The sequence below is a fragment of the Porites lutea genome, chromosome 4, assembly GCF_958299795.1.
Source record: "Porites lutea chromosome 4, jaPorLute2.1, whole genome shotgun sequence".
Taxonomy (NCBI): Eukaryota; Metazoa; Cnidaria; class Anthozoa; order Scleractinia; family Poritidae; genus Porites; species Porites lutea.
In genome coordinates, this window is record NC_133204.1 from 42,802,635 (window position 1) to 42,829,292 (window position 26,658).

At 39.8% G+C, this 26,658-nt stretch overlaps 3 protein-coding genes across 4 annotated transcripts in view; 1 reads left to right on the forward strand and 2 right to left on the reverse strand.

Annotated features, from left to right (window-relative positions):
• LOC140934722 (uncharacterized) overlaps positions 1-5,249 on the reverse strand; it is a 30,042-nt gene extending 24,793 nt beyond the window's left edge. Inside the window, exons 1-6 of the mRNA XM_073384297.1 lie at positions 5,126-5,249; positions 4,801-4,893; positions 3,847-4,032; positions 3,167-3,287; positions 2,647-2,834; positions 2,073-2,291 (exon numbers count right to left, since the gene is read on the reverse strand). Of these exons, the coding sequence (XP_073240398.1) occupies positions 2,073-2,291; positions 2,647-2,834; positions 3,167-3,287; positions 3,847-4,032; positions 4,801-4,893; positions 5,126-5,249 (931 nt within the window). The remainder of the gene's footprint in view (positions 1-2,072; positions 2,292-2,646; positions 2,835-3,166; positions 3,288-3,846; positions 4,033-4,800; positions 4,894-5,125) is intronic.
• Positions 5,250-7,700: 2,451 nt separating this feature from the next.
• On the reverse strand, positions 7,701-11,456 carry LOC140934723 (nematocyst expressed protein 6-like). Its single transcript, XM_073384298.1, has 6 exons — positions 11,272-11,456; positions 11,023-11,085; positions 10,023-10,214; positions 9,268-9,385; positions 8,499-8,737; positions 7,701-7,978 (listed from the first exon to the last, which is right to left on the reverse strand). The coding sequence occupies exons 1-6, from the start codon at positions 11,336-11,338 to the stop codon at positions 7,701-7,703; spliced, it is 957 nt and encodes a 318-aa protein (XP_073240399.1). The 5' UTR covers positions 11,339-11,456.
• Positions 11,457-16,127: 4,671 nt separating this feature from the next.
• Positions 16,128-24,681, forward strand: LOC140935765 (uncharacterized). 2 transcript variants are annotated; one of them, XM_073385330.1, is made up of 10 exons: positions 16,128-16,288; positions 17,502-17,572; positions 18,405-18,670; positions 19,763-19,848; positions 20,192-20,315; positions 20,702-20,828; positions 21,727-21,779; positions 22,757-23,054; positions 23,512-23,603; positions 24,176-24,681. In XM_073385330.1, exons 1-10 carry the CDS (start codon positions 16,128-16,130, stop codon positions 24,293-24,295), a joined length of 1,398 nt encoding a protein of 465 aa, XP_073241431.1. In that variant the 3' UTR covers positions 24,296-24,681. The 2 variants fall into 2 exon arrangements, with proteins under 2 accessions (XP_073241431.1, XP_073241432.1); XM_073385331.1 differs by having other exon boundaries at positions 19,766-19,848.
• The last annotated feature ends 1,977 nt before the right edge of the window (positions 24,682-26,658 follow it).

Consider the following 26,658-nt stretch of genomic DNA (forward strand, 5'->3'; position numbering starts at 1 on the left):
AGGATGCCCAGGGGGCATGAGCACATTTCGTTTGTATTTTCGAACGCTTTTCGGGACATTTTTTCTAAAAGTTTTCTTAAAATAAGATTTTAATGGGAAAAAAGATCCTTGTGCCGTGTTTGGATGTAATAATGATCGCCTTTTTCTAGTTTAGTATTAGAAATATGGTCTTTCACTGTATATTTCTCGGGAAATAATACTCCTTAAAGCCTGCTCGCAGGCTATTCAGTCTCAAGTTCTCACGCCAGAATTCGAAACATTTGTGCGAGGCGCAGACATTCTCTACTCGGGCTCTGAAGAGGGTACAAGCCTTGTTTGCCGGTATGCACGAGTTTTCGGTTAATTCCAAGGACCTTTACCGACTAGTCCATTTGCGCTAGTTACCAGCTCATGGGGGTTTCCAGCAATGCTGGCAGCAATCGACCTTCATGCATTTCCAAGCTAAACGCTCCTGTATGAAAGAACCAGCTTCATACAGGAGCGTATTTCCTGGGTATTCACGAGAGAGGGCTTTGGCCGGCATCTCTCCAATGGTGTTCCCCGTAACTTTTGGGTGAAGGTGAGACGGGGGATGGCATCCATACGGTCTGCTTATTCCAATTCCGCCCTCCCAGAGGCAATGTAACTACGATCGTTCTCCTCTTCGGCTTTGAAGATTCCTTGACCGAACGCGCGTCATCGTTGTAGTACCGCTTTAGACAGTAAAGCACTTGATCGTCTTCTTTCGAAAGGGAGTGGGCATAATAGTGACTGCTACAGGAAGGTTAGCTTGCAGTACTGTCGAAGGGAAGGCGTTTCCACTGAGGAGCGAAATTGCAGCTCGAACATCCAGCTGTAAGAATGCGATGTTCATGCACAGTGCAATTCAGGGGTGCTCTAGGCGTGGCAGTTGGTAACTGTCGTGACTCATTTTGAGTATATGAAGTTCTGGTCGCGTTGAACCCCGACGCCGCTATATTCCCCTACCAAGGTTCATTGTCGCCTTAAAACGTGGGGAAAGAGAGATTGTAGGTCCCCACCCGTGGTTGGATGCAAAGTTCGAATAGCCTTTTGCTTTTTCGTTGGTGAATGCCTGTCTACGGATCTTGACCAGTACGACCATTAAAATCACCAGGTACGACGGCAACGGAGTGACGCTGTACCTTAGAGAGGCATTCGTGGAGGTCGTTAAAGAGGGCTTCTTTATCACTATAGTAAGGAACATAATTAGATAGGGGCGTAGAGGACGCAAGAGACCAGGAGCGAGTTGCCTTCGATGTAGACTTTCGGATTTTCGGAGTTTTGCCCTGCGTGGATGTTAGAGCTTCTTACGGATCATTGGCCCAACTACACCAATCCCAGATTTGGAGGCAGGAGAGTAGATGGACATGAACGCGCGATCGTCATTTCAGCATTATAAAACGCTTCACTTTGTTGTTTTGGGCCCACGAAACAGCTGAACCAGCAGCTTCCCGGTTTGGTAGAGGGTCCAAATGTTGTACGTGGAGAAGTGTGTTCTGCGCAATCGCACCCAGATAGGCTGTGAATTTCTCACAGAACGGTGATTTCCTTGGAATGTAGAGCCATCAGGCGGTTGGCTAGAGTTTCCCCGAACGCTGTTACTCTTTGCAAGACGTTGCTACAAGCTACAGTCAGCGAGACACATGTTCCGAGGTGGTTGTCGGAACCACAGGTTTATTTGCGATGAAAAGAACGTTAATTCATGCTATAATAAATAAAGTTGTTGTTGTTGTTTTTGTACCTTCAGTATAACCGTTTTAGTCGCCTTTTTTAGATACGTTGGTAGTATTCTTGCCCTATGGGGCCGCACGCCACACCGCGCTTTGCTAATATTCCCACAGACGGCTCAGAACGAAGATCTCGTTTTTAGGTGGTGTCTAACGGGGCAAAATGGAGCAAAATGTGTGCATGAGCAATACACAACATATTGGGTAGAGTCTAAACGCAGCACTGATTCGTCTTCGTGCCGGCGGCCAAGTACTACTGCTCAGGTACCAAGTGTGAACATGCTATTAAAACTTTGGAGCTGGGAATCTACAGCTCAATCTCTGGTTTGCAATGCTTAACAATACCTGTGCAGTCGTACAATAGGTTTCCTTGTTCAACGTCCTTCTCGCTAAGGCCAATTCGCTGCCCAATAGATGCACTGGGGTCCAAAGGCTCTAAGGTCCTCAATCCTGGCTCCCTTGTGAAGAAAAATTCCCCATAGTGCATAACAGAATCATAATCGTACCCAACATCGCGAGAGTCTACAGTGTCCAAAGTTTCCTTGTGGAAGTTTTTTTCGTATCCTGAGAGAGAAAGCAAGCATATATAAAATATATATATATATATATCCCTTGGAAGGCTTCCAGGTTCATTTGTCAAAACAAAGTATCGATATTTAAGGATATTTGCTAGAATTCAAGGGTAGAGCAACGTAACTCACTATAGTTATGCAAAGTTGTCAGTCTAGTCATATTGGCAACGAATCAAGTGATAGTATTTCAACAAAATTGATGATTTTCTGGAAGGAGTTTCAGAATTCGAAGCTGAGCTGAAAGTAAACGTTCACTAAAAGGATAATGCAATTCAAAGGGAAAAATCAAAGTAAAGGAAATCGAAACGCTCTTCACTTTTATACGACTATGGAGGTTCAATACCAACCGCTTTCAACATTGTCCCAGTGAACGTTGACATAGTCATCACGGTCGGGTCGGCTGTGTTCATGGAAGAAACCCACGGAATGCGCAATTTCGTGAACTATATTACCGTGTCTACATATAATGCTACCATCTGCGTTTCCTACTGAAATTGTTTGTCTGCCTCCGATACGTCCCACATAGGAAGAACATCTAAAACAAACCGACAGCATTACAACAGTAGCTTCATAGTTGGGAAAATGAAAAAATATCTGCTATAGACATGACCAAAAACACATCTAATGAGATCAAAAAATGCGTTCCGGCATGGTCAATTTCACGCTTTATTTGATCAAATTCAACCCTAGGTGGGTCCTTTGGAGTGAAAATTATTCACACAACACGTGGATCAACACATTGTGTCTTGCATAGGAATCGACGGAATACCGAGAATGAAATACAGGTATGGCGAATACGACCAATTTAATTCCGATGCGGAAAAAAATGTGAGCTGATTTCGTTTAAGCGCCGAGCAATGTACGTACCCTACTTCGTAGACAAACTCTATGTAATCTTCGTCGTCATAAGTTTTTTCCCTGAACTGAAGACAAGTTTTTCCACTCCACTCACTTATTGCTGAGTCAATGTAACCACGACTTTCCAAATCTGCAACCGCATGCAAAAGTATAAGGTAATTTGAATTTAGAGTCGAAAGTACGAATTTCGTGATTTCTTTGGTCGCAGTTTGATTGGCTCAAAGTCTTAACTCATGGTAGGCGTTAAGATATGCTTTTGTTTGAGGTAAAACAAAGCAAAAAGGGGGTACATTTATAAATAGTCTTATGTAAAGAGAGTTAATTATAATTCGTAAACTTAATTTTTTAGACATTTTGATGAATCAGTGTGTGTGTAGTGGTAAGGGAGAGAGCTTAGCATACAAAAGGCCTGGGCACGAATTCTTGCTCGCGTATTTCTTTCCTTTTAACAGAGAGTCATACGAAAGAGAAGATTGGGCCGGCTACAGGTGTTTGCTTCAAGCTAATTTGAGTTATTTGATTTTGTAATAATGATTAGGTTTTGGTTTTCAGTAAAACACTAAATTCAAAACCGCTCTATGTCCAGTTTGATGGAAAAAGTCTTGATTTATATGTATTTCACGCAGTGCTACAGGTTCTTGCGTCTTTCTAGCCAAATTTAGCGAGCGTAAATTGTTGAGCAAACTTACTGAGGTCGTCGGCAAGTAAATAAGGTACGACAGCATCAATCCATAATTTCGAGGTATCTCTTACAAGATCTCTCGCTTGAATGTTACTTGCATTTTTTGACGCGTTGATCAAATCTTTCTGTTGTTGAGTGAGTAAAATATCACCTTCGAAGTAATTCATTCCCAGATTTAATTCACCACAAGTTGCTAAAAAAAAAAGAAGTGTCATTATTAAATCTATCCTCAAGTGGCAAAATTAAATGTGATTGTTATATGGAATCGAAAACGCAGTACATGGCTTATTTACTGAAATGTCTGAAACAGTTTTTAACAGTTTTTAGTAGAATTCGAATTACTTTTAAAAAAAGCCAAGGCTGTTTTTCTTACGCTCACTTTGCATTTCAGTTTTAAAGCTACAACCAGTTTCAAAAATGTTCCTACACTCCAACAAACAAACAACGTTTCTTTCAAATCGCTAATAGTCACAGGTCTGTGAGATGTAATACTGACCTCCCTTCCACTCAAGTCGTTCCTCCAAGTCTTGTATTACTAGCAACTTTGATAAGGGGTGAAGAGGGGTCAAAAGCAGAGGATCATGGACCAGCCGTTTAAGCCAAAATACGGTACAGTGTCTCAAGTACTTTTGCAACTGGTTGTAGCTTAGGTGAAGGTCCCCAATAGGGTTATTCAATGCCGTCATCCCGACTCAATTTTGTGCCACCCCGTAATCCCGATGATCGTTTTTGTCAATCCCGAATCTCTTCCCCATTTTGCTTTAAAATTCCTTGTCCCGGCCTTCAAATGAGGGAAGTCCCGCATCCCGAAATCCCTATCTAAGATCGCTTGCCAATGACAGGAAAATTTATAGATCCCAGTTAATGGGCAGAATAGTCTGCTAATTGTAAAAGTCAGCACTTGAGGTAAAATTTCACTTTTTGGTCTTTTATTCCAAAGTAAAAAGCTTTCTGTCATTACCTTCCACTTCGTCTTCGTACGTTTTCAAGGATGTTGGGTCTATATTTACATCCAGCCCAGTGAAATTGCTCGTTATGTTAGCACCAGTTACGACTGATCATAATAACAAGAACAAAAGTAAAATATATCAATGAGTTATAAAGTTTAACAATTTACGTAATACGTAAAAATCTTGAGCTTTTTGCTTTCATCATTTGTAAAGCCACAAATATACTATTATCAGTGTGATCAGTATTTTAACTTCACGATCGGATGATTTAGCTCTTATAAGATCAGCGGTCGAGTGAATCAAGGACATGCGCGTATGGAGGACAGAGCAACACACCGATGATTGTAAGTTGAGCTCCAGCTCCACACAGCCAAAAAACTGAGCTGAGCCACCGCTCCTTGAGTCCCTCTTTTTGGATATTTATACGAATGTCGTCAATGGTATTGATATCGGCAAACATCAACCGGCAAGCCTGGTTACGTGGCCTGGCCGATAAAACCGTCCTCGATCGTCATATTCCTTCATAAGTACTAAGATACTCGGCCAAATCCAATAATTTCCATCATCATAAGTTGTACTCAATATCTGTATTCTCATCGACCAAGAGCCTACAATGATTTTTGGAAATCAGCGCAAGCTACAAATTAGTTAGTTATCTGCTGGTTGCGCGCGCAATACATGGTTTCCAAGAGCACTTTGTCAAACTGTTTGGACCGTACGACTACGTGTTTGTGCTGTTTGTCGTTATTCTCCTCAAAACAGTGCATATAAAACAATTGTCAGATTCGGTTTTTGTGTTTATCAGGAATGATCAAGGTCTGATAGGTACGTTTATTACTTACCTCAACCTTGATTCATGATTCTGGATATCACAGAAACCTCATCCATAATGCAAATTAGTAATACTTACCGTTACTTAGCAGGAAGAATTGAATAACCAAAATTGCAGACACACCAAAACATTTCATCCTTCTCTGTGAACTTCTATGTTTCCTGGTTGAGCGCAATAAAATGTGTCAGCGAAAGGTTGGAGAAGAAAAGTGACCACAACGTCAAATTTATCTTCTGCATTTCATCTTGTCTGACTACAAGTCTACAGAATTCTTATTCAAGTTCGCATGCCTTGCATTGACAATGCCATCTTTATTGATTGACCGCGATATCCTAATGCTCAGTGCTACTGAGCCATTTCAAGCAACCTTAGCTTTTATTTAGGCTTGTCGACGTTTCTTAAGCTCCCCAATTTTCTAAGTACACTTCATTGGGTACGCTTTCCACTATTTTCAAAATATTCCAGTGGTCAATAATTCTAAGTGTTAACGAAGCAGTCATAGGATATCGAGTGGCTGTCCTGCCCATCTGAGATGTGGCAATGCATTGCTGTCTAAACATTTAAGATCCAAAATACTGTGAACTCTGGATGAAGGGCCAAGGGACTGGCAAAATTTGTTCGCATAACGAGGTTTCGTTGATATATCGAGGTTCTTTTTCATATTTTTCTCTATTACTGGGGTAAAAAAAAATCGTTCATTATCATCCGATTGAAGACTCCGCCCTTAATAGAGGTTCGTTATACCGAGGTTCCACTGTACATGATACAAGAACAAATCTCCACTCATTTTCTCCAAAGAATTCAGTATGAGACAATTTGATAAAAGATCAAAACGTTTTCCCTTTGTTTATCATTTTATCAGTTCTCACAAACTTCATTCTTTAGATTATGTGGTGATATTTCTAGGAGAAAATTGATGTCGGTCACTCTTCGGACTTCACGTAACTCTTCCGCATATCCCCGATACTAACAGAATGACTACCATAGGCTGCATCGTCAGGGGCCAATTATTGACATGGTCGTTCCCGGTGAAATCCACTACCAGTAAATTTACTTTTTATAAGCATTAGTTTTGCCCAATCTTTTGTACCTGCTTCTCCTGGCCTTACGACCTTAAAATTAGCTGAGACCAAATAACCCCGTTCCAATGTGAATTGAAAACAGTCAAAAACAATTGAACTTGCTGCGCCACCAGTAACTGTTTTGGACAGATTTCTATTTAGGGTCAAGGATCGTCAAAGAAAATGACAAGGGAAAAGTTTGATACTAAAGCAATGGTTTACCTACTGGTCCGACAACGGAATTGTTATTAATAACTGCGAATAAGTAATAATACTAATAATAATAATCTGCAATCGGTTGTTATTAGAATGAACATGCACTTGATTGCGACTGATTGATTATGATTAAAATAATTTTGAAAGCGCCTAACCCAAATATTTTAATTATATTTGGTCTAGGAGCAGGCTATTACATAAAGCAGAAGGAAGTAATGTAACCTATTTTTAAGAGGAAAAAAAAAGATATTACCACCTGACGGTAATCTGAAGTAATAGCCTTCGTCAAATGTGAAGTTAAAAGAAATGCTTCTTTTAGGATTTTTCCGCCACATACATGATCATCTGAAAAGGCCCTTCTTCACTAGAGCGTGTAGAAACAGGCAAATTCAACGCCCCACAGGCAGGTGCTTGGTAACGGATGAGAACTCTTGACTGCAGGCGGCTGGCCACCGACAGTTTCGCACATGATGTCGTTGCAGAGCGTTCATATTTTTGTTTGAAACTTCAGTCTAAGCTGGATCAAATTTTTCTGAACACCGGCTGTATAGAATTTTTTGGGGCGTGCATAGGGGGCTCAAATTTTTTTTCTCTCCCACCAAGGCCCCGCTACTCCTTACCCCCACCCCTCCCCCAAATGGCTGCAAACAAAATTGTCGGGCATAGTTTGGGGCACTGAGTTCAGCTCTGATCTTTAATACCCGTTCTGACACAACGTTGGAATTATAAGAACACTTTATAATTAATTTATTAAACAAAATATCCTAACTTTATGTTTTGAAAAGTGTTTACGTTTGATATTCTACACAGTTAAATTCTGTTCCTCTTCAGTCAATTTATTGGAGTCGTCTAATGCCATCAATGTGCACTGATAAAGCAACCTTCCTCTCTGCGCATCCAGAGCACTGAGCTTTTCTCTTTGTCCAATTCGTACTCCTTTCATCCTTGCAAGTAACGTTCTCAACCCCCTTTCTTGAGAAAAGAAGAATGATCCATAATGCATCACAGAATTGTAGTCGTACGGCATGTCACGTGAATCAATCGTTGTAAATCCCTCCTTTTGGAAATGGACTTTGCATCCTGGAGACAGATCGAGAAGCAACAATTTTATTTCAATTCGAATTTATTAACAAGAAAAGAATCTAAGAGTTCTAAGTGACCGTCCTGTCTTTATCGGCAAGCACCCTTACTTTAGTTTTTTCTGCTTTTTTCGGCGTATTTGTATCAATAATCCAGTAAAAATTGTTGCACAGTCGTTACTGTATCATCGACAAGTGTATTAATAAAAGACGGGGAAAAAGATTTTTTTATATTTTCAGTTATATTTAACTTGATTTGTTCTTCCCCAGCAGTTCAGGCGGCACTCAGTTTAGTATAGTTTCAAGATGTGACGATAGCCATAGCCCTCCCTGATGCCCTTGAAAGCTAATAATATCACAAGCATGCAAGGTGTATGTATATCTTACGGTGGAACTCATGAAGTTTGTTTGTACCTCCCGGTATTAAATGTCCTATTATCATAATTATTCTAAACTTTGAGTCGTGAAGGAGGTTACGTTAGACGTGTACCATCTAAGGTAGGTTGTGAATGTTTTATTACCAGGAATTACGTTTTTCCAGACCACCGTCAGATACTCATCACGATCAGGTCGGTTGTGTTCGTGATAGTATCCTAGCGCATGCCCAATTTCGTGTAGGATGTTGCCCTTCGTGCACGTGATTGTCACGTTGCTGCCATACGGCGTAGGAGTCATGCACGACCTGTCTGAAAATTCTGTTCCTATGGAGCCCACGGAAATGACTTGCCGGCCTCCAATTCGGCCTATATTTGACGAACAACTGCAATAAAACAGAAAAAACAAAAAGAAAAGAACAAATAATAACAAAAGGTCAGCAAAAAAACTTTCAAACATTGGCTTTGCATTTTAATAAAAGGGGTTATCTCAATAAAAGTCAAGACAATCAATGCCTTTGACGACAGTTGAATACTGGGGAAGAGAACCAATAACAAGAGAACCTGGCTGGGAATCGAACAAGGTCAGAGGCATGATTGAATTGATTGATATAGGGGGCTTACGAACGCAGAGAGGCTATTGACAAGATATTCACTATCTCCAAGGCTTTTTACAACAGTAGGACACGCGCTTAAAAAACGATGCATGAAAGTTGAAATGTCGTTGTTGTTTAACGAGTTTGCGAAATGTCTCCAAATTAGTCACTCAACGCATTCTTTGGCGATCATAACACTAATATATTAGAATCAAAGCGAGCTGTGTGAATCGAAAATAAGCCTATTAGACTATATTATACTTAAGGGTGTGCATAAGACCCTCGGCTCTCGCGATAGATTTAGCTTGTCTATACCATACCCTCCTTCATAGGCGAACTCAATGTAATCTTCTTCTAAGCTTCTTTCTTTGAAAGTGATACAAATGCTATTTTGCCACTCCTGCATTGCTGAACGAATGTTTATTAGACTCGCCATCCCTGCAATTACCAAAATGTCTCGCTAAGCTAAGATACTTTTTTTTTCTAAGGTAAGAAACAATTTCTTTCATTTAGCAGTCCTTCCTTCATGCCCCGCTTTTTGGTATAATTTTCGACATTTTTCCTCTCTCCCAAGTGCAAATTGATATTAATTCAGCAGCAACACAGACCAATTTTTTAATTATCTCAGTAGACAGCACAGCATTGTCCATCATTATTGTGCGTTAAGACTGGTTTACACTAGTGAAATAACGACAAAAGCAAAAGGAAGATCAGCAGTATATGTCATTATGTCAGCATTGTGTGAAGGTGAAGACATTTGACAGCTTAACGACACTAAGAAAAAAAATATATGTTCTTTCATACTGCTGGTGTGCATACTGAACTTAACTTGAGAAGTCTAACTTTTCAGCATCATCAGCCCATCATCAGTGCACGCAAATCGGTCTCATGAAGCGGTTAATAATCATTTCTTTTTGAGTTGCTATTTTCTGTTTATCGAAGTGCTTTCAGTAGAGTTAGCCTGTCTCCGTTCTCCTTTGAATTCTTTCTATGAAAAGTCGCGGCTTACTGAGGCGGAAAGTTTCCCATCAATAAATTTAGGATCTTTGAAAAAGAAATACTTTAAGTTACTTACGCAACCCTCTTGTCAGAGTATACGGTACCGTATTGTTCAACCAAAGCTTTCGGAAACTTAAACCTCTCGTTGTGTTCTCACTTTGTGTTGGGTAGTCTTTCCAACGTTTCTGGAGAAGGTCACTCTGTTCTTCGGTTAACGTGATATCACCTTCGAAATATTGTTTACTGAGGTTCAACTCCCCAAAGTAGCCTGATGAACCAATTATGAAAAATCAATTTAAAGTGGAGCAAAAGTTACATTTGTAGACCAATTCCACAGGTCATATGGTAAATTAACTCTGGTGAGCACAAGCTCTGACCCAACTACAACCCAATTAACCAAGCCTCCTCTTTCTATACTTTGTTTCTTTATCACATCACTTGAAACAAATTTTACCTTTATATTATTTAGCTTGTTAAAAAAACTCCGCAAACTGATAACGCATAATCACACTACTCATCTGTGATGTCATTCAAATGGCGACAAAGTGGTCGCCATGTTGGATTTTATCAAAGTTCTGAGCGAAATTATCAAGAATAAGGAATTAAGCTGTAATTTCTTTTACGGAACTAGGCTTGTCAAATAATAAATAATTCAAACATTTACCGCTCGTTTCTTGCCCACTTAAGTGCATTTTTCCAAAAAGTGGCTCGACCCTGCTGGTCTCGCCGTAACCCTGGAAACTAACTATCATCATTTTTAGCCTTAATTTGTGCCAGACTTAACATCGTTTCAAATCATCAGTACTGACCGGGTGGGAGTGTCACCCTTCCCAAGTCTTCCCGTGCTCGCGCTGCTGTATGGATATTTATCAGACGGTGGGGGCACTGTGTTAATCAAAATTCCCCAACTGATTATATTACACGACGCAAACTACAATAAAACAATATTTGGCAAAACTTTGCTGTGCTAAATCAAAGGTAAAGGATAGATGTGTGTATAATAATTATTGGCCTGTTTCAATAACCTGAAAGCTCTAAATGCTTAAAATCCTGGTAAAACATGAAGCGTCACTTACCTCTCATTTCCTCATCGTACATTTCTAATTCCATCGTCGAATCAGAATCGCTGCTATTTTCGTCTACGGATCAGTAGACGTATATGAGTAGTTTGAAACATAAATAACATAAAAGTTACAGAAACAATAGATCAATTATGTCAATTATCCAAGTACGTCCACCTTGTTGGTTTAACCAATTAAAATGCATTGACTCCGGGCTAGTGAGAAACAGAATGCTTTAAAGACACTCTCGTTGTTTACACTCACCAGAAATGACAACATAAGCAAATCCCATAAGGAAACCGAATAAAAGGCCGGTTATATACAGTGTCATGGTAATTGCTTGATTCCTACATATGGGACTTTATCCTTCAGACGAGATTTGTTTCACATATACAAACACAAAAGACAACACATGGTTCCAATTGAAGATAATTTCTGGTACCAGACGAGAGCTGTCATTCTATTATAATGAAGTTAAATTAGGCCCCGATAAATTAAACTCTTGTCATAATACTTGTCTCCTGGTTTACTTGTTTCCTTCCTTATTAAAAAGCAAGGCTTCTGAAATTCTGGAAGGACGCATTCAAAGTCGAGCCTTTGGTGTGTGAATTGACAAAGACGAGTAGATTCGAATTATGAGAACCGAACTGATATATACACTAGACCCGGTGGAAGGTCTTGAAAAGGAAGGCTGCTGTCTGGGGCTGCTGAGCCATGTGGGCCGGCTGGCGTAGCGGGAGTGAATGAGGCTGCATTTTCAACCCTACTTAACATGGAGTCTCAAACTTCTCATTTTGAAAACGACTTCCCGTAAAAGGGTTTACTGAGGCCCGAAGGGCCGAAAATCTTGGAGACCGCCCTTCCCCCCCCCCCCCCCCCCCCCCTTATCTAAAGGTCTGGATCCGGCACTGACTGGGTATATTCATAATCACAACGCTTAGGATCGATTAACTCTTACAGGAAAGGTGACTGGGATAGGATTATAATTGCCACACAAACTCTGAATGCACACCAAGCAAGTCTCAAAGTCTGTTTATTTCATTCTACAGACGGTTCAAATTTTCAACCCAACCTCTAAATGTTTGTTAAGATAGTGAATGCAGACTGACTAATGACTGCCAAACGCAGCTGGTTTTCTTTTGGCGTTTTCTGAAGGAAAACTAGGGCTGATGGTTGCTTGGTTATCAGTAGTTATAGAGTACTTGACACTGACTTGACTAGCAGTCTTATTTCAACTGATCACATGATGAGTCAGAAGACAACCCTAGGGACCCATCGACTGTCTCAAACAAGATCTTCAAATTTAAATATACTGCCCTGGGGGTCTCTCCTCTATTCATGAGAAGCAAGCTTATTATCATGGTAAATGACTCATTTTCACAACATCGCTCCATGCAAGGGAATCCTGATTCCGAAATCCGAAAAATTTTTGCTTGTGGAATCCGGAATCCGGAAATATTTTCTATTGGAATCCGGAATCCTAGTCTTTGGAATCGGGAATACAGCTCAACTAATCCGGGTCCCACTAACGGTTGGAAACCGGAATCTAAGTTCCGCTGAAAACGAAAGCATAATACAGCATCTGGAATCTGGAATCCACGGCATGGAATCCAGAATTCAGGACTGTCTTGAATTCCCTTACACGGAGCGAACAACTGCTCAAGCTGTTAAAAATATAAAGAAAAATGCTTCCGTGAGATATTGATAAAAAAGCCCGATTTTGTTCACCGTCTATTTTTTTTTTTACATTATTTTTTAGTTGAAAGAATATACTTCCTAAGGTCACGTAAAGCTGACAAATACAGTGTACAGCGGAATAAAATCACTTTACGTTGACCTGGTAGCTACGTAGTTAATCTTTTCACTTTAATACCTTTATTGTTTATTTTATAAAACGGTATTGTTTTTAAATGAATAACTAAGCAACCCACGTTAACAATTCATTATGTAATCACTCAGGAGCCAAAATATCAGGCAAGTCAGAATAAATATTTCCTTAACAACCTGAGGTTCAGGGCCACGCAATATGATGATTTGACTGCGCAGTTGATTGGAATTCGTAACTGCCCCTTAAACTTAATTCTTCCCATAACTAGAGTCCAATTCTTTGTGTGACAGTCCTCCTTTGACTAAAATTTTTGTATTGCGTGTCAGTGCGGTTGTCCAAACTCAAAGCGTTTTTAAAGGCATTTGCTCGGCGCAAATACGTAGGTTGATGTTCTTCCGACTGCCTTAACCAATCCCAAATTCTTTTCTTAGTGTCTCTATACGTTGGGTCTTTGTAGTCCTCAGGTAATTTGCACTTTACTTCCATTTGAATGTTTTGTTTCGTGCATGCCACAGGTCCTTTGTTCGTCGAAGCATTGTTATTTGCTGCTAGTCCATTTGCGGCGCCGTCCATTTTTGCAGTCTTTAAGTTGCTGCCCATAGGTGGTAGTTTTGTAAATACTCGGCCATGCGAAATCTGGTTCTCTGTTGTTTTTGCTGACGACCGGTTTCTTGCGGTAAACATCGTGAATTCACAAATCGATGGAAGTGTTGGCAAAGTTGTTATTTCCTTACTGGTGCAGGTGTTTTTAGCCTGCTTAGATTTGTTTTCTGGTAATATTAATTGGACCCTTAATGAATTTTCGTGTTCGGCTCCTTTTTCGTCTTCTACCTCGCACAGATCAACATAACCAGATGACAGAACTTGTTGCTCTCCTTTTGCTTCCTTTGAACGTTTACTCTCTCGCATCGTATACGAATTGGCCTGTTCTTTTCATGAGTTCAACGCTGTCATGATTGAATGTTCGATACTGAAAAACTGACGACTAAGTTTTCAGTATTACCTGGTAACAAAGATAGGCTGAAGGCTCGAGCAAACAAAAGAGCCGTTTCTAAGAAAAAGGATTAGTTGACCAGCCTTTTTGCGAATTGACAATGAGTACAATGCGTGCGTCCCCAGAGGAATAAGCCGTCTTATAGCCGCGAGAACACTGATTTAAAACTGAACCACTCGTTAAGCACGTAGAGACTCGAATAATAAAGATCAGACATAAAATCTAAAAGTGAAGTTAGTATTGTTTGTATTTTCTTTGTTGGGGGTAATCTAGAAGATTAAATATGAATACAGAATCAACAAAGAAGTAAATGGCCGAGGCCATGATCACGACTTTTTTCGCGAGGAAAACATTTTTGCACTATGAAAATCAAACAGGGGCACCCAACGTCAATTTTCGGAAAATATCTGTTCGGAATCATTCGGAAGACGATTTGAGATCTAGAATTTTCGGAACATTTGTTGTAAAATTTCTCGCTTGCCTGCCTCTCCTAGGATTTTGGAACATCTAAAAAATGGTATAATTGCCCATTTGTAACGGATTTTTACCTTAAAAAGGTCACATAGAATTTTCGGGAGCCTTTTTTCTGGCTGAAATTTTCGAAAAGGTAAGTTTCGATCCCTATAATTTTCGGATCACTAGACTTAGAGCTAGGAAATCCAAACAGATAAAAAATTTAGGGGATAAGAATATGCCTATATCTATCGTTTAAATACTAAGGGACCGGTCATTATTTATCACCTGGGGGGGGTCGGAGGATTTTGGGGGGGATCACTTGATTTTTAGGAGAACAGAGGGGTGGATCAGTCGTAACTGAGAGCCCAAAAGGGGGGATCACTGAAAATTTTGGAAGGATTCAGAGGGGGGACCACTCAAATCTGCTTGAACAATGCCAGTTTGAAAGCATACAACATAAATGTGCCCATTCTGCTGAGAGATGATTGCATTTGCAATCTCAATTTGTTCTATTAACACAACTTTATTTAAAAAACGGAAGTCTGACACACTGGCGAATGTGTGCATTTCAATTTATATCGAGAAAGCTTTGTTTTAACGCTTTTATATTTTTCCTTTTATAACGTGCTCATGACTTAGCTAATCTTCATCTTTAAACATGACAGGTGAATTCTAAATTGTGAACTATATAAACTTCTGATAACTGAAACATTGTAAAAAGCGTGTTTGTTTAAACATAAACCATTTATCGCCTCTCCAGGAATGGGCGTCCTGTGTCAGCTCTATACTAAATTCGATTCAACTGCTTCATCTGCCTCATCTTGAGCCTCATCATCCCATTCAACAACTTCATTTGCCTCTTGAGCCTCGTCATCCGATTCAACAGCAACATTTAGTCCCCTTCGGCAGGTTGACCCTGGACTTTGTGCCCTTAAAATGGCCGCTACTTGCTCTAGATTTTTTGCTAGGGTCGTGCTAAAAATACCCTTTTCTAGTAGCCATAGCAAAGGGTCTAGATGCAAACGATCTGCTGATAGGGACTTGGCGGACTGCTATTTGGCACTCTAAAAAAAGTAACTTTGCAGTTTCAAGCACTGATTGCAGTTTCAAGCACTTTGCAGTTTTAAGCAAGATTGCTTGTATGTCAACTGAATTCAGATGTCTGGATCCAGACTAGAAAAAGACACGGATCAAGAGACACTTTTTAAAAAAGACTGCGCGATAACGGCTTTATTATGCTGTAAGTACATCATAGTAAGAAGTACTACCTGTATATGAACGTTTAAAACACTAAATATACAAGTCGAAAGGTGAATATGGGTACAAAGACATGGGGGGGGGGGATCACGAAAGTTATATATAGTTATGAGGGGGGATCACTTCAATAAAATAACATTTAAAGGGGGGATCGGCTAAATTTCATCGTGTTTAGCCCAAAATCCTCCGACCCCCCCCAGGCGATAAATAATGACCGGTCCCTAAAATACGTTTTACAATGCTATGTTTAAGTGGTTTTGAACTATATTCTCGCTGGGTGCCCCTGATCCAAACGGACCTCGGAGTACAATACAATAATATTCATCAACAATTAACTGGTTGTTGCTTTTTACAAGTAAAGTCGAAAAAAGAACGGGAAAAAGATTGAGCTTGTAGGTTTAGAATTGAAGAGGCCTCTAGCAATGGGTCTCTCCGCCAAAAAAAAATGTTGGTCTGTGCTGTGAACGTTTTTGTCATTGCCTCCTAAACGCGTGGGGCAGAGCAAGGACACTACCTGTTAGATACATGACATAAGCTACAACACCGCTGACTTTTGTAACTGCGGAATCATTCCGTGAGTTCAAAATGGAGAGTGTCAACTCGCCAGTTGCTAGTTTGAGTTTTATACCACCTTTTGGGTCTGCTGTGGAATCGGACGCCGATAAAACCAACTTTGAAACGGCCACATCTTCAGTGAATTGCTTTGCCGAAGTTGTTGTCACTCAGAATTACTCGGACATTTCAAGGTAGTTTGTATAACCTTTATGTTTTCAGTGTTTTATTTATAGCTGCAAGTTACATGTACATGTAACCTTACATATGTATATATAAACTTATGTGGTTCAGTTAATTTGGGTGTGTTTGTATGCATGGTAGTGCATCATGAAGAGTTTAAAAGAAGGAAAATGAAATTAAAACCAAGGATAAAATTGGACCACTACATAAATAATATTATTTATAGTCATGCTTAAACATGTTTCTCAGCTGATGGCTGACTAATTGCACAAGGTAATTTTCCATTTTTGGTTTGCAACCCCTTGACGAGGTGGTCATGTTGGTCAACAAAACATGATATTTTTTAATACATTTTTAATGAAATAATGAGTTTGGTTCCCTGTGGAGATACGCTTTTTTTCTTGTCAACCACCATATATGGCCACCAGGCCTTCAGATGCAAACCAGCAGTTTTACACCGGTCAGTATAAAACACGGACTACGGACTGCGGACCACGGACTGCGGACTGGGTATAAAATACGAACTAGGTATAAAATGTGGATTCCGGACTGAGTATAAAACACAGACTAGGTATAAAACGCGGACTACGGACTATGTATATAAAAACAGCTTTAGAAGGTAAAACTGACAGAAATAGAAAGCGGACTAGCAAAACAGTAGTCCCAGCTTTAACATTCCCTTGGCTGTTCACGTAGTCTATTCTTTCCACGGAGAAGGAAGGTTATGCTGGTACTCAAGGCAACTGAAATTAAACTCTGAATTTTATAAAAAGAGGGAGTTTGAAGAGATTTCAATTTGCAGTTTTAAACCAATAAGAAGCACCAAATTAAAAAAAATAGTATTGTTGTTAGTCAGATCAGTAAAATTCTTATCAGATGCGACAATTCCGTTTCAAATAAAGCCTTGGGAATATGAGGACTGAATGAAGAACTCAGACGAGAAGGTCAATGAGATGCACAAAGCAGTATTTAGGTGGGAGGGATTACTCACATACGTGAATAATAACCGAAATGAGTCATCCAACGTTATATTCTAAGCGATGATTATGATAACATGATTTACTGTTCCTAAGGAACATTAAGGAAAATAGGGAAAATTCTCAAACCTTTTTGAGCAGTTAAACAACAGAATACAGCAAGCCTTAAGACTAAAATCTAAGGCCTTAGATTCTGATCTTGTGAAAAATTTCAATCAATTCTTCATCATTACTTCATTTTTCGCAGGAGTGTTGCATTGCCAGGTAATGGAGTGGCAACATTTGCCGTTAGTTCAAGTGGTACTCTTACCTGTCCAGGTATGTATGCAGCTGTGTCTAATTTGTGAGTCATTTTAAGTCAGGCAGAAGAGTTTGTCATAAAGGAAAGAAGATTATTTTAAAATTAAAATTAATGGTCACTGTATAGGTAATCTTTGCTGATGTCATACATGTAGTTTACATTTCTCCTCTTTAGCTTACAATTTAACTCATTGAAGTTGTGGCCATACAGCTGTATATATGAACTAAATTTAAAAGTTGAAAGAGCTGTTGAACTTGAGCAATTTGTGTAATATTCAGCTCTTTGCAAGCAATATTAAAGGAGATACCAGCCATCAAAAACTGCGAAATTGCTGGGTAGCGAGAAAGTTAATGAGCCATTACACTGTACATTCTTTGTATAAGTTTGAGTTTTAACATACAATTTCTTCAAAACGATCTGGTATATTGGACTCAAATTTTCAGAGATTTTATTTTATTACCAGTAGCTTTGTCGGATAATGATAAGCATATGTTAATTAGGCAAAAAATTTAATGCTTGTTCATGTATTATACTGTTTTGTTGTTTGTTTGTTGTTCCTTTTATTTTCCTGTTAACAGCAAAATTTAAGCATGTTGAATGCTTTTTGAGAGTTTCTAATGTTTGTTGATATAGCTAGCTGTAGGCCAGTGAATTTTCTGCAAGCCACGTCTTCTACTCAAGTGACAGATAAATAATATTTCTAGAAGTAGTTCATGTTAGTGAATAGTAATTTGAGTCTGACAGATACATTGGGGGTTCTATTAAATCTTACTGTGCATCTTTATTGTCAGTGTTATATTTGAAACTCAGTTTAACCTGATAAAAAAAACTGATTGCTTATATTTCCAGGTGCGGTGTTGACCAGTCCTGTAGCAGTTGTTTCAGTTCCTGAAAACCAGCTGTTCTCTGTCCAACAGCCGCAACAGGTTGATTCGATTCAGCATGAAGCAGACTTACCCAATGATGAAGAAGTTACAGGAAGCACAGCAAATGTCAATGATGCACATGAGTTGACGATAAACGTTGACATTTCCTCCTCTGCAGCTGGTTTAACAGAGGGTGGAGTACCCTTGGTGACAGAAGGGGTACCAGGTAGTTCTGCCAATGATCCTAAGGTGAGTAGTACACTGTAGTGCATTTACTTAGCATTATTAAACATTCTATGTACTATCTGTCAAGTCTCATTGGCTTCAAGCCTTAATTTTGGAAATCAGTGCAACCTAAAGATTAATTAGTTAACTGCTAGCAGATAACTGACTTATATTGGTTGGGTGTGCAATGCATCATTTCCAAGAGCAATGTCATACTATACTCCGTAAGTGTTTCTATCTTGGTTAGTGTTATCAGCCTCAGCATTGGCTGATAACAGTAATAAATTATTACATGTATCTTTACCTTGATTATTATGGATGTCACGAAAACCCCATCTAATAATAATGTTTAATATCTGAAATCATGTAGAAGATAAGTTGTATTATTATACATCAGACTCACTATGAAAAATCTGATTGGTCGAGAGCATTCAATCAATTCACGATACCTTGTGAACTTGACATGATAAATGCAATATCTGCTGCAGATATTGCATTTATCATGTCAAGTTCAACGTCTGCCTGGTTACCAAGCCCCTTGGAGTGTTCTCCTCAGAAACAGAATGGCTGAACTCTTCGCTTCTGTTTCTGAGGATGAATTATGGATTTTTCTATTTTAATGTATACTTTATTCAGACAAAGGTTTTATTTTTGTTTAAAATTTTTAAATGATCTTGGTTAAACTTATCAGTGTCACTTTCACCTTAATTTTAATTAAAAGTGGTCGGGAGGTCGCTAATTAGAAGTGGTTACTACGAGAGATTGACTGTATTAAAAGTGACGGAAGAAGTCTACAGCTATATATAGAGAAATGCAGGTCAATATTTCAGTTTAATTCAAAACCATTTTGTTTTACTCAAAATTAATACTGAAGAGCGATTACAGGTAGATGTTCTTTGGAGTTGTACACAGATGTATATCTATACATGTATTTTCTCCACATATCATCCCAAGTTTGGTTTAAATTGGTTTCATACACTGAATGACTTCAAAGTTATGATAACTGTACTTTTCTCACTACATATGTCTGTTGATGATTCCTGGGGGTGCAAGGGTGTTAATCATGTTAAGATAGTTGTGTGGTTACATAATTATATTTTTTCCTTCACCTTGCAGCAGAAACGAAAAGGTGGTTGGCCAAAAGGCAAGAAGCGAAAGAAAGAATTTGGAAATCTGAATAAACCAAAAGCTCCAATAACTGGGTTAGTTAGTTGTTTTTTTTTAATAATTATCAGTTGCTGTCTGTGTACAGGAACAATTTACATCCATATTAGAGGCGTTTAGACTCTAAGATTAGGGAGACTTCAAAGAGATGAGACAAAAAGAATTAAACTGACTTTGCTTTTTTAGCTTTCATATCTGAATTCAAATTTCACTGTACCTTAACCCAGCTTTGAACAACCCAGCCCTGAACCTATACTAGCGAGGAGAGATGACTGTTCTCGCAGGCTAGGACCTTACTGTCCAAGTGAAATAAATTTCAGCATGGACATTATTTATTTCGTTTCAAAAGTTCTTTTACGTTGGATTTCTTTATCAATTCAGGTATGTGAGATTCATAAATAGTCGCCGTGGGGAAGTGAAGCAGCAGCATCCACACTTAACTTTTGCAGAAATAACAAAAATTCTTGGATCAGAGTGGAGTAGTCTTTTGGCCGAAGAAAAACAGGTTTGAAAAATCTGATTGCTGATTGTACGTATTATACAAATCTTGCTGCGGCATGTTTTGTTTTGAAATAGCATGGCTTAAAATAATCTGCGTCGCAAGCGTTTCCGCCAAACTCCAGCAGAAACGATTACTTTGCAGGCTAGGTTTAAAATACTCAACTGATTGGTATGATATATAGTCAAACCCCTGCCTTGTACCCAGACGTCTCTCTCTCGATGAAAATGTGCGTGCAAAGGAAGGCGGATGGAGACAATGGGTGAGACGTCGCTTCTCCTGCCGTCTGTACCCTTCCCTTGGTCCCTTGTAAAAAGTTCAACTTGTCCCTTGATTTTAAACCCAACATTTATACTTATTCTATTATTTGTTTTTCTTGTGGGGAAATGAAGAAATACTTAGACGAAGCAGAAGAAGATAAGAAGCGATATATTGAGGAGCTGAAGATCTACCAACAGTCCGAGCAATACCAAGCATTTATGAAGCGACAAAGTGCTAAGAAAGTCAAGACCATTGTTGGTAAGATACTGTAGTACTAATAATTAACAGTTATACACGACTAAAAGCCTTATAAAAAGAGTATATCCGACCCCGCTGCTATAAGAAACCAAACGTTAAGCAGTTGCACTTTGTTAGAAGGTCCGGAAAAAAATACTACAACATATTACATGGGATTTACAGATCGATCAGTGACACGGGCAAACTTAGATAATAAGAAATCCGACTTCTTCAAACTGGTGTCTTTTCGTACCCAAGTCGATTCGTATTCACATTTCAGTTCATTCGTACCCAGTATTCCCTTGATTCGTACACACATCACAGAGTCAATATAACTCAATAATGATAAAAACGCTCTTCACAAGTATATAAATCGTTCTTTAAGCCACGAGGCTAGAGCAGACTCGTAAGGATGGAGCAAAGTCTACACGCACTTATCTCTAAGTACAGAGGCTGTTGACCAAGAAGTACTAAACAATTATTGGATGAGGCTTTTGTGATACCCGGAATAATCAAGGTCGAGGTAAGTGTTATCAGCCACCAAGACCTTGATTATTCAGGGTATCACAAAAACCGAATCTAATAATTGTTTTATTATACATTGCTTTGAAGAAAATAACGACAAACACACCTTCGCAAGGAACCTGAATTGATATTGTAATTGGAACTCATTCATTGCGCGCGCAACCCGCAGATTAGTCAGTTATCTGCTAATCTGTAGATTGTGCTGATTTCCAAAATTAGCTGTAGGCTCTCAGCCAATGAGAAGACAGATAGTGAGTACAATGTATAATAATGCAACTTATTATCATGCGTTACCCTATCCAGAAACCATGGAAAATGAAATTTGAACCAAGGATAAAACTGAACTGCAACACTTACACTGATTCACTATAAAATGTGCATATTTTTCTCGCAGGAGTGGAAGGTACAGAGGAAGTGTCTTCTTCGTTACTATTAAATGACCAAGTGGTAGGATATATTGCTTTGTGCCGTATCATTTTGTTGCTGCCTAACCTACGAGGTCAACACTTATTTCCATCCGCCAAACTGACATTGACAGATTAATTAATGATTCCTACACAAAGTAAGGGTTAGGGTTAGGGTTAGGTTAGGGTTAGGGTAGGGGGGTTAGGGTTGTTGCTATATATATTCAAATGAAACCATTCATTGTCAGCAAATCCTTGGTAGTGTAGGGGTTAAAGTGATGCACTGCAGGCAGAGCCGATGCTCTGAGATCGAATCCTACTCGTGCCATCCTAAATTTTTTTTCCCTTAAAAATTGAAGAGACTTAGACTTTTATGAACAGAAATTTCATGTAAGAAAAGTGAAATGTCTTGTGAGAGCCACTGAGAGGAAAATGTCAGTTTGGCGGATGGAAGCAAGTGATGACCAACCTACGAGCAAGCTCTCCATGAATGGGGGAGTCACTTGCCATAAATACAGAGCTAGTCCACAGGCCTTGTCACCTGGGCATGAGATCCTCGTTACTCGTCAAAGATATAAAAAGCCGCTTGCGATGGCGCGCTGTGAGGTCGCACATAGTTTGAGCTCTGTATCGCATTATACACTTCGCTAATTAAATTTATTTCACCCACTATTTAATGCCAGTTAAGAGTGAATGAGGGGACACATGACCATCCGATAACAGGACCTTTTTCCACCCCTCCCACTTTTTAAGAGAAAAGCCCTGAGAACGAGGTTGTTCTTCTGCCAATCATGAGAAATTTCCCGAGGTGTCAAAGGCCATTTTCTTGCCAGAATGTCGGAATTGGCGGAATTATTGCGTTCCTTGAAACAGTCCAAAAATGCAATCAAAAGGAATTTTGACCCACTTACCGACACTCAACTAAAAATTGAGTAATTTTGTGTTTGATATACAGAGAAAGATGGTAAATTTTATGCTCGGTGAGCATGGTGTTCCATGATCTTTCTTATCTTTCTTTAGGAGGACGACACAAATGAACTGTATTGCAGAGTCTGTAACCAATTCTTCAGCTCCCTACACAACAAGAAGGAACATCTATTTGGAAAACAACATCTGAGTCAGCTGACCGGAGAATTTGAACGGGAGGCGGAACAAAATGCTAATGACGGCAATGACAAAGTAGTTCATGACGTCACTCCTGCAGTGTCTGTTGCTGACACAGTGCATGTGGGTCATAATCCTGCTCTTATATCAGCTGATACTGAACCAATGCTGTCCATCTCACAGTTCACCGAAAAATTCTTGGAACAGAATTTGAGTAAGTTCTTGTATCATATAGAAGTCATAGTGCGGTGTCGTAGAAGATCCGGCCTTTCCTTTTTGTTCACTCACTTCATCGTTTTTACCTCTTTTCCACCTTGCAGCCCTCTGACTATTTCCCTCTCTTCCCTTTTCACCCGTTATTTCAACCTCGTTTCGTCTCTTTCTTACTCCTTGGTTCACTTCTTTCTCCTCTTGCCATTCTTTTTATTCGCCTTGGTATTTCCTTTTTTCTCCTTTTCCTTCTTCCTTCTTTTCTCTCTCCTCCCACTCATTTCTCCTTCACTCACTCCCTGCTTCCTTTTCTTACATTCTCCCTCGGCTCCTCCCCCTTTTGCCATCCCCCAGCCCCCCCCCCCCCCCCCCCCCCCATCTTGATCCTGTATATCTGCGTACAACAAATCTAGATTCGTTTACCCTCAATATTTTGAGAACGTTTAGTTTCTTCCTTGCAGACCGGGAGCTTGAACTGAGGGAACTTAGAAAAGTGGTGATTTCGTCTCAAGAAGAAAGCATCACACTTAGCAAAGAAATGGAAGAACTCAAGGTACTAGTATTGGTACTTATTTTTCTTTTTTAAAGGATTTGTCTTTTCTGGTAGCAGGCATTAAAATGATATCATGCTCAGTCAAAGGCACTGAGCTTTAGACTTATTACGGTAGGAAGTGGCATTCATTTGCTATGAAACTATTACTTGAACCACTCACTTATCAGATCAAGTGAAGGTTAAGCATACTGCCTCTTTGTGAGTCTAAACCGTGTAAATATAGTTGCACATCCTAATACTTTAGGCTGACTTGCTTTAATAATACGCGAGACAAAACTGTTCTGGAGTGATATTTTGCTATATCAGAACTGATAAAATAAGTGAAACTTAAAACATAGTTTTATAACGCACCAATTACTCGATCATAATACGGTCAAACTTCTATGTTTTACCGTCTCTCATAGGCAACCACCCATCCAAAAGATGAAATTGACTTTTTCCAGTCAAAGCACTCTAGCCGGAACCTTGGCATTTTAGGGTGGTTACTTAGGACTGATTTTTGCCTTAATATTCTTATTCTATATTTTGTTGGTATATGTATTTTTATTGTGACGTTTCATGCGGTGTTTCAGAGCTTGCTTCAGAAGGTTGAAGATGACTTGGGATCCGTGAAGGCGTACGGAGCGTCACTTACAGCTCAGCTTAATAGCCTGAGAATGGTTCCAACGCTTTTTGGGGTGATAAACTTCTAGCAAGGAGTTTTTCAGTATCCAAACCTCACACTAATTCGCCAAAGACTGATAAATTTCCTAGCTTCCAAAGCTCGTCTTTCTCTTTCCTTTGTGTCATCAAAGTCACGAGGAGCTGTGGATTAATTTACTGGCACAAACCGAATGTAGCTTGACAAGTAGTGACCTGGTATTTACTTTGTGGTTAGTAACAAGTTCAAAGACATGACATCATTTGCACTTTATCTGAGCAGGAGCTCATAACCGTGATCTGAGGGAGTCGTTGTTGCGTTCGAAAATATTTGTCAGTGCGACAGTAAATACGTGTATAGTTAGTTACTCGTCCTAGAATACATTTCCTTACTGGATGTAAATAAAAGAAGTAAACCACTCCAAAATTGGAAACCTTACAGTCGTCTTTTTGTCTGCGTTATTGAGTTTCGAATAATTTATCGGAGTTTCTTAGATAATCAGACGAACCTTGTACCTCTAGCTGCCATATTTAAACAACTGCCTCCTTGTCTTCGGAAACTTAATTTCTTACTTGCTTTTTCTATTGTTTTAGCAACCACTTAATGGTTTCTTACGGAATTACGGGGGACTCAACACAAACAGTCTAGAATGTCAACAGGTAAATTTATTGCCTGCGAACAGGCGCAGTTGTGCGAGTTCGGGAAAAATGCTCGCAGTTAGACTTGCCTACAAGTCGAGCTCTACCTTTTTCCCCGAGCGCGAAGCAGGAGTGGCAGATTTTTTATGTTTTCTTCGGTAATAGCGAGCGATAGAGCGGAAACTCGATTTGTTTCCCCTGCAAAAAATCGCATCAAGTAACGTCATTTGGGCGCGAACTATTTGTGTCCCTGTCGCGTGTGTCGTCGCGCACACAGCTCAATTTGGATCAAAACAGTTCGAGTCAAGATTCCTGTAGCCTCCCACGCAGGCGTTTTTAGGGGAGCTCGTGTTTCGTCCCCGACCTCCCCTAAAAAGACCTGCGTGGGAGGCTACTTTTCCTGTGGCGTGATCGCGTTTGATCGACCGCGCATCAGTAAAACCGTTCGTGATTGGATAAAACTCACCGGAGGAAAATTCCTCCTGTAAATTTGGCGCGCTGCAAAGGATAAAAGTCCTTTGCCCTGGTAGCCTGCGAAACAGCCGTTTCTCCTCGCTCCTCGCGGCTGGGGACGTTTCGCGAGGAGGAATCGAACGTCTGCGACTCAGCGACAGAAATTCCATACTGATGACGTAAATCCGGTAGTCATGGGGTTCCACATCCAAATTTGTTCAATGTTACGTTTCTCCTGGTCAATTTTACTAAAGTGTTGTGTTCATCTGCGAGCGAGCTCCAGCAAAACTCAAATGCCTCCTCAAGGGAGAATATATTCTTCAAATTTTGACTATTTTGTTAGATATTGTTCGCGTATACATTTGACCTTCGTGGCCTTTTGTCTTTTGTCTGTCATTCGTAAACAATAGCTAAAACAATGTAACTACGCCGTCGACCAATCAACGCTTCTGACCGGATTCCAGACAGATTTTACGTCGTAAGTATGGAATTTCTGTCGCTGTGTCGCAGACGTTATTCCTCGCGAAACGTCCTCAGCGGCAAAGAGCGAGGAGAAACGGCTGTTTTTGCAGACTATTGCGCTGGCGCCAACTACCGGAACCGGAAATGAGAAGCGAAGGACTTAAAGTAAGTCTAGCTCGCAGTGTTCTATTTTTATTAGCGTTGGCGTAACTCACAGTTGGTAAAGGAAGCGTTTTGTTCCGGTTACTTGACTAAAGTGTCTAAATGGGTGAATCAATTAGTTTGTCATTAATTGGTCTTTGTTCAGTTCTACTCTAGAGTCGGCATCATTCCTACAGAATTGGACATTAGCGGCACGATTTGAAGAGGCGTGTCCCTCCATTTACACGCCCCCTCTATTCGTTTCATGTCTCCCACAGTAACCAACTACTTGCCTTCAGAAGTTTTTGTCAAAAATCAGACGAATCAAGCAAGGTACAACCTACCTTGGAAAGTGTCCGCCCTTGCTACTACTGCAAATATCTAACTGCACTGATGTTGCAACCGTTCATCAGTAGGATGCCCGCCTAAATTGCCTCCAATTCCACAACTGGTTTCGGCTCCATTAAATAATATATCAATTGCAGACCATTATATGAGGAGCCAACCATACTGGTGACCACACTTACAAAAACAACGCCAAATAAATGTATAAATCCGTTACACTGGAAACTAGGCCGAGAGCGCTTCCGTCAACCAAAGTACGCGATTCAGTTACTGAGACACACTTCAGTTGTAGTTGAATTGACTATATTGCATTGACACTTGTGTAAAAATTTATCGCGCGAGAGTAGGTAAACGAAGTCGAGCTAAGTAACAAGCA

What these genes read in the sequence shown, in the direction of transcription:
- LOC140934723 (XM_073384298.1), bottom strand. Translation starts at nt 11,338, where the DNA reads ATGACACTGTATATAACCGGCCTTTTATTCGGTTTCCTTATGGGATTT. An exon ending in TGCTTATGTTGTCATTTCTG is followed by an intron (nt 11,086 to 11,271) that starts GTGAGTGTAAAC and finishes ACTGATCCGTAG; the next exon opens with ACGAAAATAGCAGCGATTCT. An exon ending in GAGTTCGCCTATGAAGGAGG is followed by an intron (nt 8,738 to 9,267) that starts GTATGGTATAGA and finishes GTTTTATTGCAG; the next exon opens with TTGTTCGTCAAATATAGGCC.
- LOC140935765 (XM_073385330.1), top strand. Translation starts at nt 16,128, where the DNA reads ATGGAGAGTGTCAACTCGCCAGTTGCTAGTTTGAGTTTTATACCACCT. An exon ending in TGGTACTCTTACCTGTCCAG is followed by an intron (nt 17,573 to 18,404) that starts GTATGTATGCAG and finishes TTATATTTCCAG; the next exon opens with GTGCGGTGTTGACCAGTCCT. An exon ending in TTTTGGCCGAAGAAAAACAG is followed by an intron (nt 20,316 to 20,701) that starts GTTTGAAAAATC and finishes GGGGAAATGAAG; the next exon opens with AAATACTTAGACGAAGCAGA.